This window comes from Helianthus annuus, chromosome 16 (assembly GCF_002127325.2).
Source record: "Helianthus annuus cultivar XRQ/B chromosome 16, HanXRQr2.0-SUNRISE, whole genome shotgun sequence".
Classification (NCBI taxonomy): Eukaryota; Viridiplantae; Streptophyta; class Magnoliopsida; order Asterales; family Asteraceae; genus Helianthus; species Helianthus annuus.
Genome location: NC_035448.2, coordinates 183,208,249 through 183,222,411, shown reverse-complemented (window position 1 = coordinate 183,222,411; position 14,163 = coordinate 183,208,249). Strand labels below are relative to the sequence as shown.

General features: G+C 36.9%; 2 protein-coding genes across 4 annotated transcripts; one reads left to right on the top strand and one right to left on the bottom strand.

The window, feature by feature from the left end:
• The first annotated feature begins 2,219 nt into the window (after positions 1–2,219).
• On the top strand, positions 2,220–5,051 carry LOC118487996. Of its 3 annotated transcripts, XM_035984956.1 has the most exons (4): positions 2,220–2,977; positions 3,066–4,223; positions 4,291–4,496; positions 4,579–5,051. In XM_035984956.1, the coding sequence occupies exons 2-4, from the start codon at positions 4,191–4,193 to the stop codon at positions 4,934–4,936; spliced, it is 597 nt and encodes a 198-aa protein (XP_035840849.1). In that variant the 5' UTR covers positions 2,220–2,977; positions 3,066–4,190; the 3' UTR covers positions 4,937–5,051. The 3 variants fall into 3 exon arrangements, with proteins under 3 accessions (XP_035840849.1, XP_035840848.1, XP_035840850.1); XM_035984955.1 differs by having other exon boundaries at positions 2,220–4,223; XM_035984957.1 differs by having other exon boundaries at positions 2,220–4,223; positions 4,618–4,977.
• Positions 4,833–9,189, bottom strand: LOC118487995 (carboxyl-terminal-processing peptidase 1, chloroplastic-like). Its single transcript, XM_035984954.1, has 11 exons — positions 8,759–9,189; positions 7,631–7,750; positions 7,239–7,376; positions 7,054–7,158; positions 6,798–6,966; positions 6,597–6,718; positions 5,933–6,016; positions 5,661–5,699; positions 5,500–5,562; positions 5,278–5,407; positions 4,833–5,199 (listed from the first exon to the last, which is right to left on the bottom strand). Exons 1-11 carry the CDS (start codon positions 9,137–9,139, stop codon positions 5,147–5,149), a joined length of 1,404 nt encoding a protein of 467 aa, XP_035840847.1. The 5' UTR covers positions 9,140–9,189; the 3' UTR covers positions 4,833–5,146.
• Positions 9,190–14,163: the final 4,974 nt, after the last annotated feature.

The following is a 14,163-nucleotide window of genomic DNA, read 5'->3' as shown; positions in this document are numbered from 1 at the left end:
CAATGACTATCAGCTCAGCTGGTAAGAGGTGTGAAGGTTTACCCACAGGTTACGGGTTTGATCCCGGGCCAGTGGGGTTCCTGCACGGGGCTTAGGCCAGACCGACCAGGAGGTACTGCATTGCGGGCCGACGGATTCAAACCTGAGCAGGTACGCCTAGAGGTGGGTAAGGTAACCGGTTGATCCACTCCTTCCAAAAAAAAAAAAACTAAAGAAAACCAATCACAAATTTTATTCCTTTCTTTTATTGAATCAGATAATGATGTTAAATATTTAGATAATAAGTTTTATTAAATAATAATCAACCAATACAAAGATGACATGTGTGAAAAGACAAAAGTGGATGGGTTGCAACCTAGGTCGTAAAGGAGACCAGGTCGAGAGCTTTGCAAATAAAAAATTAATTTTCTCATTACTTTTTTTTACACCTATCAACCCACCCATGGAAAAGGTCATGGATATGAGTAGTCTAAGGGGGTCATTCAATACAAAACTACAGATATTCTAAAGCAATCACTATCTTTTCCTCTCATTTCTCTCTTACATAGGTAGCCCTATATACAAGTGTGTATGCAATTCTCACAATTATGTATTCAAATTAGTTTTGTATTAAATGTGGCCCCTATACGTTGTAATCCGCAATTTTACCTGTAACTTTCAAGTGCGGTTTTAAGGGAAGGAATTAACCCACTTATTCTGACCGGGGAGACGTGAAGAATTGTTAAATTACGACTGTTTAGGCAAGATCTATACTTAGCGGGGAGACGTGAAGAATTGTTAAATTACGACTGTTTAGGCAAGATCTATACTTAGAATAGTTAGATCTTTTCTGAGACCTTTTACCTATGAGTTTGACAAGAGACAAATTTTCTGGGTCGAGTATATCTGAACGACGGTGAATAGGATGACGTGAAACATTTCTGAGACCTTTTACCTAAGACTACACAGTGTGGAGGGTCATGTCAGCAGGGGCATGGTAAAAGAAAAGCACGGGGTGGGAGGTGGCGTTGTTTGGAACCCACCTTTTTTTTGTTAAAAAAAACAAATAAACAAACAACACCAATCACCAAACATCTCAAATCCATCCACCAATAACAAGCCGCCACGTCGCCTAGACCAAGCTCTGCATGCCGGTGAGAAACTAGCCGCCCCTATCACCACGCCACCACCACACCTACCACACCGTGTGGTCTAATAAAAGGTCACAATACTAAAATTTGACGTCCTACCTTGCGCATATAATGTATATATGTGTGGACCCCCGGGGGGCTAGAGTGAAAGTGCACTAATTTTAGCGTTATTTTACTAATTTCGTGAAAATAACGTTAAAAAGCAAGGGACGGTTAATCATGCATCATGTGGTGGCGTTGATAGCCGAAAGACAAGGGGGTACATGCACTAATCGGCTTTTGCCCCAATTGCTGAGTGTTATGTGCCTTTTGTACAAGGCTTGATGCAAAACTACTATGACTATCGAGTCCGGGGTCTCATTGGAAGCAACCTCTCTATTCCTATGGGATAGAGGTAAGATTGATGGTGATGACATTTATATATTATTCTGAAAAATATGCATAGGATATATGGTGCATGCATGTTCAAGGTTAAGTTAAGTGAGTGGATGAAACAAAGTAAGGTTGGTGCCTCGTGGCATTTGCTTTTTTTTAAGCAAGGGTAAAATAGTCTTTTTAAAAACTAACAGACAATCTTAGTGTAAGACCATGTGTAGTGGGGCATTATGGGGCATTATAGGGCAAAAAAAAACGCCCCCTTCTCCATTACATAGGGCATTATAGGGCAAAGAAAAATGGGTTTGGCGTTTTAATGAAAACGCCTAAATGAATTGTGGAAGGTTTGAATGGGTTTGACTAGCCAATGGGAAAATAGTTTTTTTTTTTTTTTTTTTTTTTTAATGATTGGTAGGGCATTATAGGGCATTATGCCCACTACACCACTTTTGTTATAATGCCCAGGGTAAATTACACTTTTTGTCCTTTATGTTTGTATCGGATTGCAGTGAATGCCCTTTAACTTCAATAATTACACTTACAGTCCTTTATTTGGAAAACTCGTTACACCTTTCGTCCTTTAGCACTAACTAAGTTAAAATTTTCAATTAAGTTTATTCACTTAAGAATATTCTAGTCATTTCACGTTTTTATTTTTTTATTTAAAATGTCTCTTGGTAAAAAAAAAATTACATACATACCACAACATCCTACTCCCAGCCCCATATATCTCGAGTTCCTGTATCTGTAACCACCTCCACCACAACCTACCACCACCTGCCGCGAATCACCACCACTCCCTTCCCCTCTAGATCTATAAATCTTCAATCGATGACAAGAATGCTAATCACTTTGCCAGAACTGTAACAACCCGGAAACCTTTGCCGGAACGCTAATCTGGAATGACGGTCCAAATTTCAAGGCGGTGGTAATCATGAGCGGACACGATGTTTGTTGCCGATTGAAGGCAGAGCTGATGCTTTTGTCGTTTGAAGGTGGCGTCTGGTGATAATCATGAGCGGAAACAACCGTATCTCCGGCGGCGGCTTGGGATCTAGGATTTTAAGGTTGATCGACAGCGGTAAACTTGTAAATGGTCTTCCAGCTAACCCAATTAAGTGTACGAGACTTTGATTTTGGTTAATTTCATTTGTTTTGCTTCCTAGCTCATGGATCTTATTAGAAATAGGTTGATGGGATTTTGCAAAGTTTTTGGTGTTTAAGGCATTGAAATGAAGAATTTGGACATTTTACTTGATTTTTCTAGCAACAGATTTTTAGAGGGTCCCTTATTCTATAGATTTTAGGTAATTTTTGTGTTAAAGTTTTGATTTTTGAAAAGCTAATTCTGAAGTACCCATTTAGTAATTTATGTATGCTTGATTTTTTTTTTTTTTTTTTTGAAGACGCAGTGCCCTGTTGTGTTTAAAAATAGGAAATTATGTATTCCAAAGCTAATTCTGACTTCTGAGGTACCCATTTAGTAATTTTTGTTACAGTTATGGTCAGGGTGTAATTTGAGTATTTTAGTGTGAAGGTTTTTTGTTCAATTTTGTTCAGTTTGTAACTCAAGTTTTGTAAGTGGTGCTTATGGGTGGTGATGCAGAGAGAGAAAGAAAGAGTGTCTAGGAGAGAGAGAGTGATGTTCTGGTTTTGATAAATGTAGATGAAGAAGATGGGATGGTGGAGGTAGATGATGAAGTCTAGCGTGATGGTGGTGAGAATGGTGTGGTGGTGGTGTTATAAATGAGGAATCGTAAGGGTGAAGAAACAAGGTGTGAAAAGACATAAATACCCTCACATGTGTTGTATATAATATGACTTAATATTTAAAATTAACCTGGTTAGTGTTAAAGGACGAAAGGTGTAACGACTTTTTCAAATAAAGGATTGTTACTGTAATTATTAAAGTTAAAGGGTATCCATTGTAATTCGATACAAATATAAAGGACGAAAATTGTAATTTACCTTAATGCCCAAGTGTGACTAGGATGCCACATGTCATATAATGCTTCATGATGAGGGCATTATAAATTGCTACCACTACACATGGTCTAACTTACAGAGATTAAAGGTATAACTTATTCTAAATATAAGTACGCATTGAACATGATGGAAGTTCCCTAAAGCTTCCCCTAACTGGAAAAATGGTAGACAGCAAGGCTGAAATCAACGGTAGAGATCCATCTTCCGTGTGAGTTGTTTGTGGGTATCATTCTGCAATTAGCTTTAACTATTTGTTAACTTAAATTTAGATTTTAGCAAGTCCCTGATAGGGTTTGTGAAATTAGTGTAACTCAATCAGGGAAGTAGAACAGTTTATTGAATGATTTAACGGATGATTACAAGCTGATGATATACGACAAGAGAAAAGAAGAACAGAAACAGAGATAATCCAGGGCTACGCCCTCTCTCCACGCACAAATGCAGGAGCCCTAACGAACTAACATACTCAATTCCCCCCTCTAACATGCCTTATTCTCTATTACTTATACTATCCCCATATTACACTTTAGCCCCTTAAGAATACCTATTACTCACTTCCCTCTCATAGCTGATTCCTATCAGTCCCCTTCTAATATCTGATTCATTGTTACTTAAGGCTTTGTTTGTTACAGTTTCACGCTTGTTATTAATTCGTAGAGATTGATCGAGATGGTGATTTGAATCACTTTTGAATCTACAATGCTTTTCAACACTGATTTCTTGCACCTGATGGTAAGCTACTTTAATGTATTGTATATGTATGTTGATTTCACTTGCTTTACAATTTGTTACTAATTAGGTACAAGAAAGTTCATTTGTTGCTTCTGGAAAACAAAATCAAGACGATGCAAAACGACGACCTACATTAAAAAGAAAGCACTCACCGAATCATAATGATTATCTTGTTTTACGCAAAACCGGAAAAACCTCAGCTGAAATGACTCCTGAGGTTCCAGATGAATGTTTAGGTGTTTCCACTTTTGTCATAAGTGGAATACTGGGCAGGTATATTTTATTTGTTAGATTAATTTTGTTTGTTTGTTTGAAGTCGGAATCAACATATAGATCTTTTACCAACCATGAGTAGGAGTAAGATAATCAAAATACTCACCGCTTATGACACTAGCTATGCTGGATCAATCCTATTGCCAAAGAAAAGCGTCAAAAACGAGTTACTACCGCTTATAGATAGTAGTTTGCACAGCGGAGTCCATGATGGAAGTGCGCAAGTCGAAGTTGTTTTGGCCAACGTTACAGATGGACGCAGTTTCACTCTACACCTTACCTGCAGACGACGGTCATACATTTTAAAAAACGTCTATAAAGTTCTCAAAACATATGGAATAAACACGGGGGATTTAGTCGAGTTCTATCCCCGGAAATTCTTAGATAAAAAATTGTATATCGGATTCAAGTTTAGCCATGTGTCTCCTCGTGTACCATGATGGCGATCAACCATATATAGTAAGTGTGTGTTTATTGTTTCCATGAATCATGTTTCCTTTCTTCCACTAGTATCAACTTGCATCATAAGAAATGAATATACAATTGATGATTGTTTCTAGTCCTAGCATTTATAACGAACGGGACAAGATTCTCGTAAACATATATATACATATCATCTTGTTGTACATAAAACACTACATGGCTGTGTTTCATCCTTGTTGCTTTTGGCACTTGGACAGACGTTCCGCTACTTCATTCCATGCTGCAAACACAAATGACTATGAAAAAATAGAAGTTGCGGGCCCAAAATATTTTGCATCAAAAAAGTCAATAACGGTACCTGGTAACTTTTTATAATCCGGATCTATTCCATTCCCGTTTATATCCAAATGATTCGGTGAGACGTATTTCCCCACAGTGACCACCACACCAGATCCATCATGAAGTTCAAATACAGACTGAATCAAGCCCTGATAATGGCCAACAATGTTATCAGATTAACAAATAAAAAAGCGCTACAAGTTTATAATCACAAGATAACATATTTTATTGAGAAACAAACCTTTCCATAGGTTCTTTCACCAACAAGAATAGCTCGACAATTGTCATGAAGCGCAGATGCAACCTATAAGGAGTATCAGTGGTTAGACCTGTATCACTAATGAGATGGCAATTTCAACCCATTTATAGAGGTCAAGTCGGTTTATTAAAAAGAGTGCTCACAATTTCACTTGCACTAGCAGTATTTCTGTTCACCAAAACCTGCATGAAGGAAAAATAAAATAAAAGTTTTTAGGCTCTTCTTTTCAACAATTAAAAGAATAAAAATCAAAATTCTCTCAAAAGTCAAACCCGCTATTCCATTTTTTTAGTAACGAAGAAATCATTAATCCGTTTAAGATTACAAATTTGACTTCTCGCAAATATTTATTGAATTAATAAACACGAGCTCTTAAAATAGAAGACAAATAGTGATGCTGCAATAGATAACATACAATGACTGGAGCTGTAATAAGAGGCGATGTTTCTGCTACGATACTTTTTACATTTTGAGGTTCCCTTCCAGCAGTATATATTACCTGAATCAGTGAATAAAAATCAAATCTCACATCACCTTATAGCGAAATGAGAAAAAAGAAGATAATATGAAAGGAACAAAATGAAAAAAAAAAAAAAAAGCCATAATAATATATTCTAATATAGGAAAATTGCATTTAAATAATCCCAACTATTACCTATTGGCCGGTACCAGTCCCAACAAATGAAATGTTCTGTGACAGTCCCAACTTTTTACCTATTCCCAACGAGTTTTTTCTAACTGTGGTCTAATCCCATCAGTATTTTGATGACGTGGGCTGCTTATGTGGCAAAAAGTCAAATTTATGATGACGTGGACTGCTTATGTGGCAAAAAGTCAAACTTTTGATGACATCGACTGCTTATGTGGCAAAGTTTTGCTGACGTAGACTGCTTATGTGGCAATCCACGTCATCATAAACTAATTGGGTTAGATCTCAGTTATAAAAGGTTAGTGGGGAGAAAATATCAAAATAGGTTCAAAACTGGGACTGTCACAAAACATTTCGTTAGTTGGGATTGTTACTTTTAACCATTTAATGCAACATACTAATCATTTCTTACAAAAATATGCAAACTTACTGTCTCCCCTTCATTAAGAAATAATTTGGCAATTTCAATTCCCTCTTGTACTAATCCACCAAGATTATCTCTAAGATCAAGAACAAAGACCGAGGCACCCATTCCTTGAAGTCTCTTCATTGCTGTCAAAGTTTCTCTTTCATGTTTAGCATTATATGATAATACAAGAAAACTATTTGTATTTCAAAATTGATAACATACCTGTAACCAAATCTTTCCTAGCGAGTGCGTTAAACTCCTTCAAACGCACATACCCAACTTTGGTATTGCCATTATCCGTTTGTTCCAACCGATAAAAAACAGGGGTTTTAGCAACAAGTTGCCTTTGGACATCAATAGACTGTACCGGACCACAATTTCCATGCTTTACCTAAAAATAAAAACGTTAGGCAAACATTTAGTAATTAAATAAAAAATGGATAATATATTATTAATTATTAATTATCAATTATCATACCATGATGTTTACGGATGTTTCGCTGGGGCCTTGTAAGATTGATAAAGCTTCAAATGCTGACTTCCCCTTCACGTTTACTCCATTGACAGATAATAGTTCGTCTCCCTAAAACAGAATTCAAAATGAGCTATTGATATTTTGATAATGAATCGATTAAAATTAATTGGGCTATCAATCGTGAGCACCTGTCTGACACCGGCAGTATGCGCAGGGCCATCCAAAATGAGTCCTAAGACCTTCAACTTTACTTCACCATTTTCATCGGGAATTTCCCTAAGGTTTACTCCGATTCCAGACATGTCATATCTTGCCATCTTTGAGAACTTCAAATACCAACGGAAGGAACAAATGCCATGGAATAAGACACTGGAAAGTTTGTAAGTGAAAACAACAATTATACATGATATCATATTCACATGTTAGGCGAAGTAACCGGTTCTAGATAGATCAATTATACATGATATCATATTCACACTGGAAGGTTTGAACACATAATCACAATTATTAATATCATTGCTACCTAAATGCAAAATCATTAATCTAGATAGATCAAATAAGGTCTGTGAGAAGTGACTACCTGTGCAGGTGAAAGAAAACGAGTATAAGGATCGCCTAAGCTCGATAACATCCTCCGGATTACATCATGAGCTTTCGACCTCGTTGGAAGTGATGTACCCAATACATCTTCTTTCTTTTGCTATAAGATGAGCATTATTACATATGTCATGAGTGTGCGTGAAAATTAGTTCCTGCTAAAAAGGATTACAACACAATCTGCATAAATGGCTAATATTAGCTAAGTTAAAAAAAGTGCGCAAGGCGTAGGCGTTGTCGCTTCAGCCTACATAGGCGCATGTTTCATAGGAAGCACTCCTGAGACACGATTTTGGCAAAAAGGTGAACCTGAGGTGCGCTTCACGTATTTCCCATATCTTTGTGCAGCAGGTTGCTGTACAACATGCTTTTCAGGTTATACATGTATCATCATCATTATCATCATACTCGGTATATCCCACCAATAGCAAAGCGAAGGTAGGGTCTGAAGAGGGTAAGATGTAGACAGCCTTACCTCTACCACGTAGGAATAGAGAGGCTGCTTCCAATGAGACCCTCGGCTCGATAATAGTTTTGTATCAAGCCTTGGACATAAGGCACATAACACCCGGCAACTGAGACAAACGCCGATTAGTGCATGTTCCCCTTGTCTTTAGGCTATCAACGCCACCACATGATGCATGATTAACCATCCTCTCTTTTAACGTTATTTTCACGAAATTAGTAAAATAACGTTAAAATTAGAGCACGTTCACTTTTGCCCCCGAGCCCCCACACATATATACATTATATGAGCATAGCGCAATCTGTAAATATTAAAACATATATAAAGCTTATATGTGTCTAAATATTATAAAAATGATGTTAAAAACCTATAGGATATAAAAATTATATACAGTAATTATTTGTGCCTCGGTTTTAGACCTTGTCGCTTTTATACACTTCCAACTTTACAAAGGCTAATAGTCATTAATTAATACTTTAGGGTAGGTTTTGTAAAATCTGGCTTAACAGTAAACAGCTTAACTGAAACGAGAATAACTTATAACTGATGCACTTCATTCAAATTTCAAACCCTAATATTCGCAATTGAAAGTAAAAATCCTATTGCAAATAATTCAATCATACAACAACATCAACAGATACTTACAAGCCACGATTGAGGTGACCAGCGGCTCCGATCAGTACCAATAAAGCTATCATTAACAATCTGCCAAGCCTCAGTAACAATATCTTCATTAGTCACCAGTTCAGGAGCGTTTCGGAGGCGCTGCTCGTCTTCTAACCGTTGATCTTCTTCACGGCACTCGAATTGAACGGCTGAAGAAGTGGAGTCTGCGGCGATAGACGGCGGTGGAGAGAGCGGCGAGAAGAAGATGAGGTTGAAGGAGAGTGCGGCTCCAGTTAGTGAAGAGATTAAGGATGGTTTGTGAGGGAGGGAGGTGGAGGTAGGTGGTTTGTGGTGGCGGTGAGGGGTGGTTGGTGGTGGAGAGAGGGAAGAAGATGGTGGAGTGCAGAAGAAGATACTCATCTTCTTCGCTGGTTTGTGTGTGGGGGGATGATTATGATTCTGATTTTGTTCGTTGGTCGTTAGTAGGGGTGAGCAAAAGGGAAAACCCGACCCGACCAGATCTGAGAACCGATCAAACATAAAATACAGAACCGATTCACTACCCTAAATATAGGGTCGGTTGCGGTCCATAGGTCTAAGTCGGGTTTCACCATGAAAAGAATCGAGAACCGACCCGACCCGACCCTATTTTATATGAAAAATTGGAACCGATCTAAATACCTAGGTACTTGGGTTCGGGTCGGGGTGGGTATATTTTCGGTTCCGTTCTCGGTTATTTTCGGTCCGGACCTAAACTTGCTCACCCCTAGTCGTTAGTGGCTTGGTGGTTTCATTTGCACCCACCGGTCCACTATAGGGTCGTAAACTAACCAAACATTCAACAAACAGTTCGTGAACCGTTCGGTAGAAAGTTCGTTTATGTTCGTTCATTTAGTAAATGAACGAACACGAACAAGAAATTTGGTTTGTTAGGTTAAACGAACGAAAATGATCTAAGATTTTGTTCGTTTGTTTATGTTCGGTAACATGTTCGTTTATGTTCGTGAGCGTTCGGTAATGAGTTCATTTATGTTCAATCGTTAATATTTATTTGTGCCCGTTTAAAGGTTTTTATATGTTGTATTTTGTTTTATCGTTTCTAGTTTAAAATATTAAAACCCTACTTATCTTATATGCCTCCGATAATATCCTTCATTTCACTATGTTTCTGATGATCATGTCAACTGTGTTCGGATCATTATGTTAAGTGTTTACTTATTTTTTGTGGATTCTTCGTAATGTTTGTTATGAAAATGCATATTTGAATATTGTATTCATTTGTGTTCATAACTGTCAATTGTGTTCATTTATGTTCCTAAATATTTGTTAGAATTCATTTGCGTTTGGTTAGTGTTCGTGAACAATTCACGAACATGTTCGTTTCCTTAATGAACGAACACGAATAAAAAATCTCATTCTGTAAGTGTTCGTGAACAGTTCATTAAGAAGTTTGTTCCTTAACGAACGAACACGAACAATGCCTTGTTCGTGTTCGTTCGGTTCGTTTACACCTCTACCCACCACCACCAAAAAACCTAAACCCCCACCCACCCCCCATCACCCACCCAATTTTTTTTTGTTTTGTTTTTGCCGAGGGGGAAACTTTCATTTGCAACCCGTATAGTTTAATCATTATTTTCTTTTTCTTTTACTTTAATCAAATTACTTTTCTACCCCTATATTTTAATAAAGTTATCATATAGCTTCTAAACTTTAATAAAATTAGTATAAATTTAAAGTCGTCTACATTTTAGGTCACGAGAGTCACTTGACGTTAAAATTTTGTGTTTTAGTGTTGATCATCGTTCGGTTAGCACCATCTTATGCCTCTTGCACCCCCAAACACTGGTAGTAGAAGATGAATAGTGTGCTTATGTTCATGCGAGCCATTAGTTTTTGCTAACCTGTACCTAGTTTCTTTATTTTTTAGTTTTTTTCTTTTACTTTAGTCTTTTTTTACGAAAACGTTAATACGGTTTTGGATATATTTTTTAACTACTCTTTTTATATGATATAAGAAGGTATTTTTTTATGTTTGGTATTTTTATGCACGTTCCAATATTCTCTTGGACATATTTCTTAACTTTTCTTTTTATTTGCTATCATCAGTGCATCGAAACCGATCGAGTTTCTATCGTTTTATTTTCCGTTTAAATTTATTTACCTTTGTTATTTATTGTATCGTTTTACCTTTTCTTACTTTTTTTATCTTCAAAGCCGAGTACGACACAAACAGCATAACATATTTAGATATTATTTTGTTTAATTTTATGAATTTATTCATCAGTTGGTTGTCCTGGTGTTCGAGGTTTTGAATTCCAACCGAGTCCTTATGCAACATGAGGGTGACTACGACCCTAGTTAAACTAAGGTGTTGTTTGTTTAATGAAATCACTTCTAAAAATAAACACGTTGCAGACCCAAGCGTCTGTGCGTGGTCTGCGTGGGACAAACATAAGAGGTTATGGAGTGCTTTTCACACAAAACAAACACCCCTAAAAGTTTAAAAAATTTCGAGAAGATGTTTTTGGTAAATGGGCATAATGTTTTCGGATAATCAGACCGGACATCATGCATATCCGCTTCCATACCCAAATATTCGTCCGGAGTGTTGGATTTAACCACGGGTTTAGGTTCGATTCCATACCCATGATACGTACTAACCCGAATAACCTAGCGCCCTACGTAGTAAACACGATCAAACAGACGGGTCGGGTCAGGAGTGTGTGTGTGTGTATATATATATATTGTGAGGTTCGGCTACAAAGTCTATTTTTCCTACAAAGTGTACAAAGTTATAAAACAACACAATTTCAGCCATAAAACACAGCCAAAACCCATAAATAACAGAGTGAATATCACTAAAACACAATATCCAAACTCTATCAGTCCATAAAAGCTTCAAACACACCATCGTAGAACTATGAATTTAGGGTAAATTACACTTTTCGTCATTTATGTTTGTAGCGGGTTGCAATGGATGACCTTTAACTTTAATAATTACAGACGCAGTCCTTTATTTGCAAAACATGTTACACCTTAGGTCCTTTAACCCTAACCTGGTTAAAACTTTCAGTTAAGTGAGCTCATGTACAACCCATATGAGGGCAAAACAGTCATTTAATAAAAAAAAGAATAATGTCAAATTAAAATATTATTACATCAAAATCATCAGATATGTTCCCAAATTAAAATATGATTACATCAAAATCATCGAAAACCCAAAACCAAACAACCTCTCCAAAATTAACTCATGAAGAGCATTCCCGTTCACAATCTCCACAAATCATATCCTCCATCTACGATCTCTCTAACCAGAGATCCACAATACTATACCACAAAGACGATTCAGGTAACACCGCTACTTCAAGCTGATTGAGCTAGTTCATTGTCTTCCAATCCCAGATCTGCGATACTCAAGGTTCCGATGCCGCCACTATCTCTTGCACCACCGATGACCTCCTCTGCACTGCCCCTAACCCTTTGAAAACTCATCGCCCCTAACCCTTTGAAAACTAACTCTATCTTGTAACTAGATCTAAAATCAGGAACATTGGAAGCCCACACTCTCCGTATCAGCTCGAGCCACTGGAGGAACCAACGGCTTCGATGCAGCTCGAGTTCGTGAAGTGGATCTGAAAACATTGGCGTTTTCTTTGCCGGTGAACGTGGTTGTTTTGGATGACAGAGTTGTGATTTTGGATGTTTTTGGTGGTGGAGAAGTGGTGGTTTTAGGGACGGTGACATTGTGTTTTGGGCGGTGTGCTGCGGAGGATGACCTTGTGGTGTGAAGTTTTGTTGGATGATCTATGGCATGTAGAGTATGAATGTATGATGTTGGTGTTGAGAGACAGAGTAAAGGTGTGAGAGAGAGAGAGAGAGAGAGGGAGAGTACAGGGGAGAGAGAGAGAGGATGGTTTAGGTTTATTTTTTATATAAGTTTTAAATTAAATTGACATTCTTTTTCTAATAAATGACTGTTTTCCTCACATGGGTTGTACATGAGCTCATTTAACTGAAAGTTTTAATCAGGTTAGGGTTAAAGGACCTAAGGTGTAACAGGTTTTGTAAATAAAGTACTGTGGCTGTAATTATTAAAGTTAAAGGTCATCCATTGCAATCTGCTACAAACATAAAGGACGAAAAGTGTAATTTACCCCTGAATTTAAAACACAACATGATAATCAATAAAAAACAAACTAATGTTAGTCATTCGATAATCAAAGCCTTATCATCCAAAACACAACACAAAACCCACAAATATGGCGTTTTAGTAATCTTCACTTTATTATTTGTGGGTTTTGAGTGTGTTTTATGGTTAAAATTATAGTGTTTTATGACTTTGTACACTTTGTAGAAAAAAAACTTTGTAGCTAACTCCCACACTCTATATATACATATAATGAGATAGAACAATAAAAAAACAACCCTTAAAGGGACAATCTAAAATTAATCCCTAATAGATTAGTTTTAGATGAAAATAAACTAAACGGTATCTATATTTAATTGATTGACTACCGTGATTAGGGCTGCAAACGAACACGAACAAGACCTTGTTCGTGTTCGTTTGTTAAGAAATATATGTGTTTGTGAATCGTTCACGAACACTTATCGAACAAGATTTTATGTTGGTGTTCGTTTGTTAAGGAAATGAACTTGTTCGTGTTCGTTTGTGTTTGTTTGTTAATTTTAGGCAACGGACGTTGACGAACACAAATGAGCACAAACTAATGTTCATGAACACAAATGGAAACAAACGAATACAAACAATTGTTTATGAACATAATATATAATACATCGACACTTATTAGATATTTAATTTGTCAGGATTTTGAAGTGTTTAAATATATATAAAAACTAAAAACACTAATGAAGTATCGAACACAAACGAACATATTACCGAACGTTCACGAACATAAACGAATGAACACGACCTCTGTTCATGTTTGATCATTTAACTAAACGAACGAAATTTCTTGTTCGTGTTCTTTTGTTTAGTAAACGAAGAACACAAACGAACTTCCCGCCGAACGGTTCACAAACTGTTCGCCGAACGTTTGGTTCGTTTGTAGCACTAACCGTGATGATTAGGGACACAAACTAGAAATTGGAAGGGTATAATCATCATCGCGTGTTGGTGTCTTTGGAAGGGTAGAAACAAAAAGGTTTTCTCGGGTTATCGGGTTAATGCGGAAGATATTTTTAGTGAGATTAGATCTATGGGTTTCTTTTGGTTTAAACATAGGTGCTCGTTTCGGTCCATTTTGTGAAACGATTGATGTAAATTTGTAATTATGTAATGGTTTCGGTTCTGTTGTTTTGTCCGGCTCGGTCTTCGAGTTTGGCAGTCTTTTAATGAAGTTCTCTTAATAAAAAAAACTAACTAGAAATCGGAAGTTTTATGCAATGATAAGCAAATTGCAATTTACTATTTTAAAAATGTT

Coding starts and splice junctions, on each gene's coding strand:
- LOC118487996 (XM_035984956.1), top strand. CDS start 4,191: ATGCTTTTCAACACTGATTTCTTGCACCTGATG. Junction 4,224..4,290: donor CTGATTTCTTGCACCTGATG/GTAAGCTACTTT, acceptor GTTACTAATTAG/GTACAAGAAAGTTCATTTGT. Junction 4,497..4,578: donor ATAAGTGGAATACTGGGCAG/GTATATTTTATT, acceptor AACCATGAGTAG/GAGTAAGATAATCAAAATAC.
- LOC118487995 (XM_035984954.1), bottom strand. CDS start 9,139: ATGAGTATCTTCTTCTGCACTCCACCATCTTCTTCCCTCTCTCCACCA. Junction 7,751..8,758: donor GGTCACCTCAATCGTGGCTT/GTAAGTATCTGT, acceptor CTCATCTTATAG/CAAAAGAAAGAAGATGTATT. Junction 7,159..7,238: donor ATACTGCCGGTGTCAGACAG/GTGCTCACGATT, acceptor ATTCTGTTTTAG/GGAGACGAACTATTATCTGT.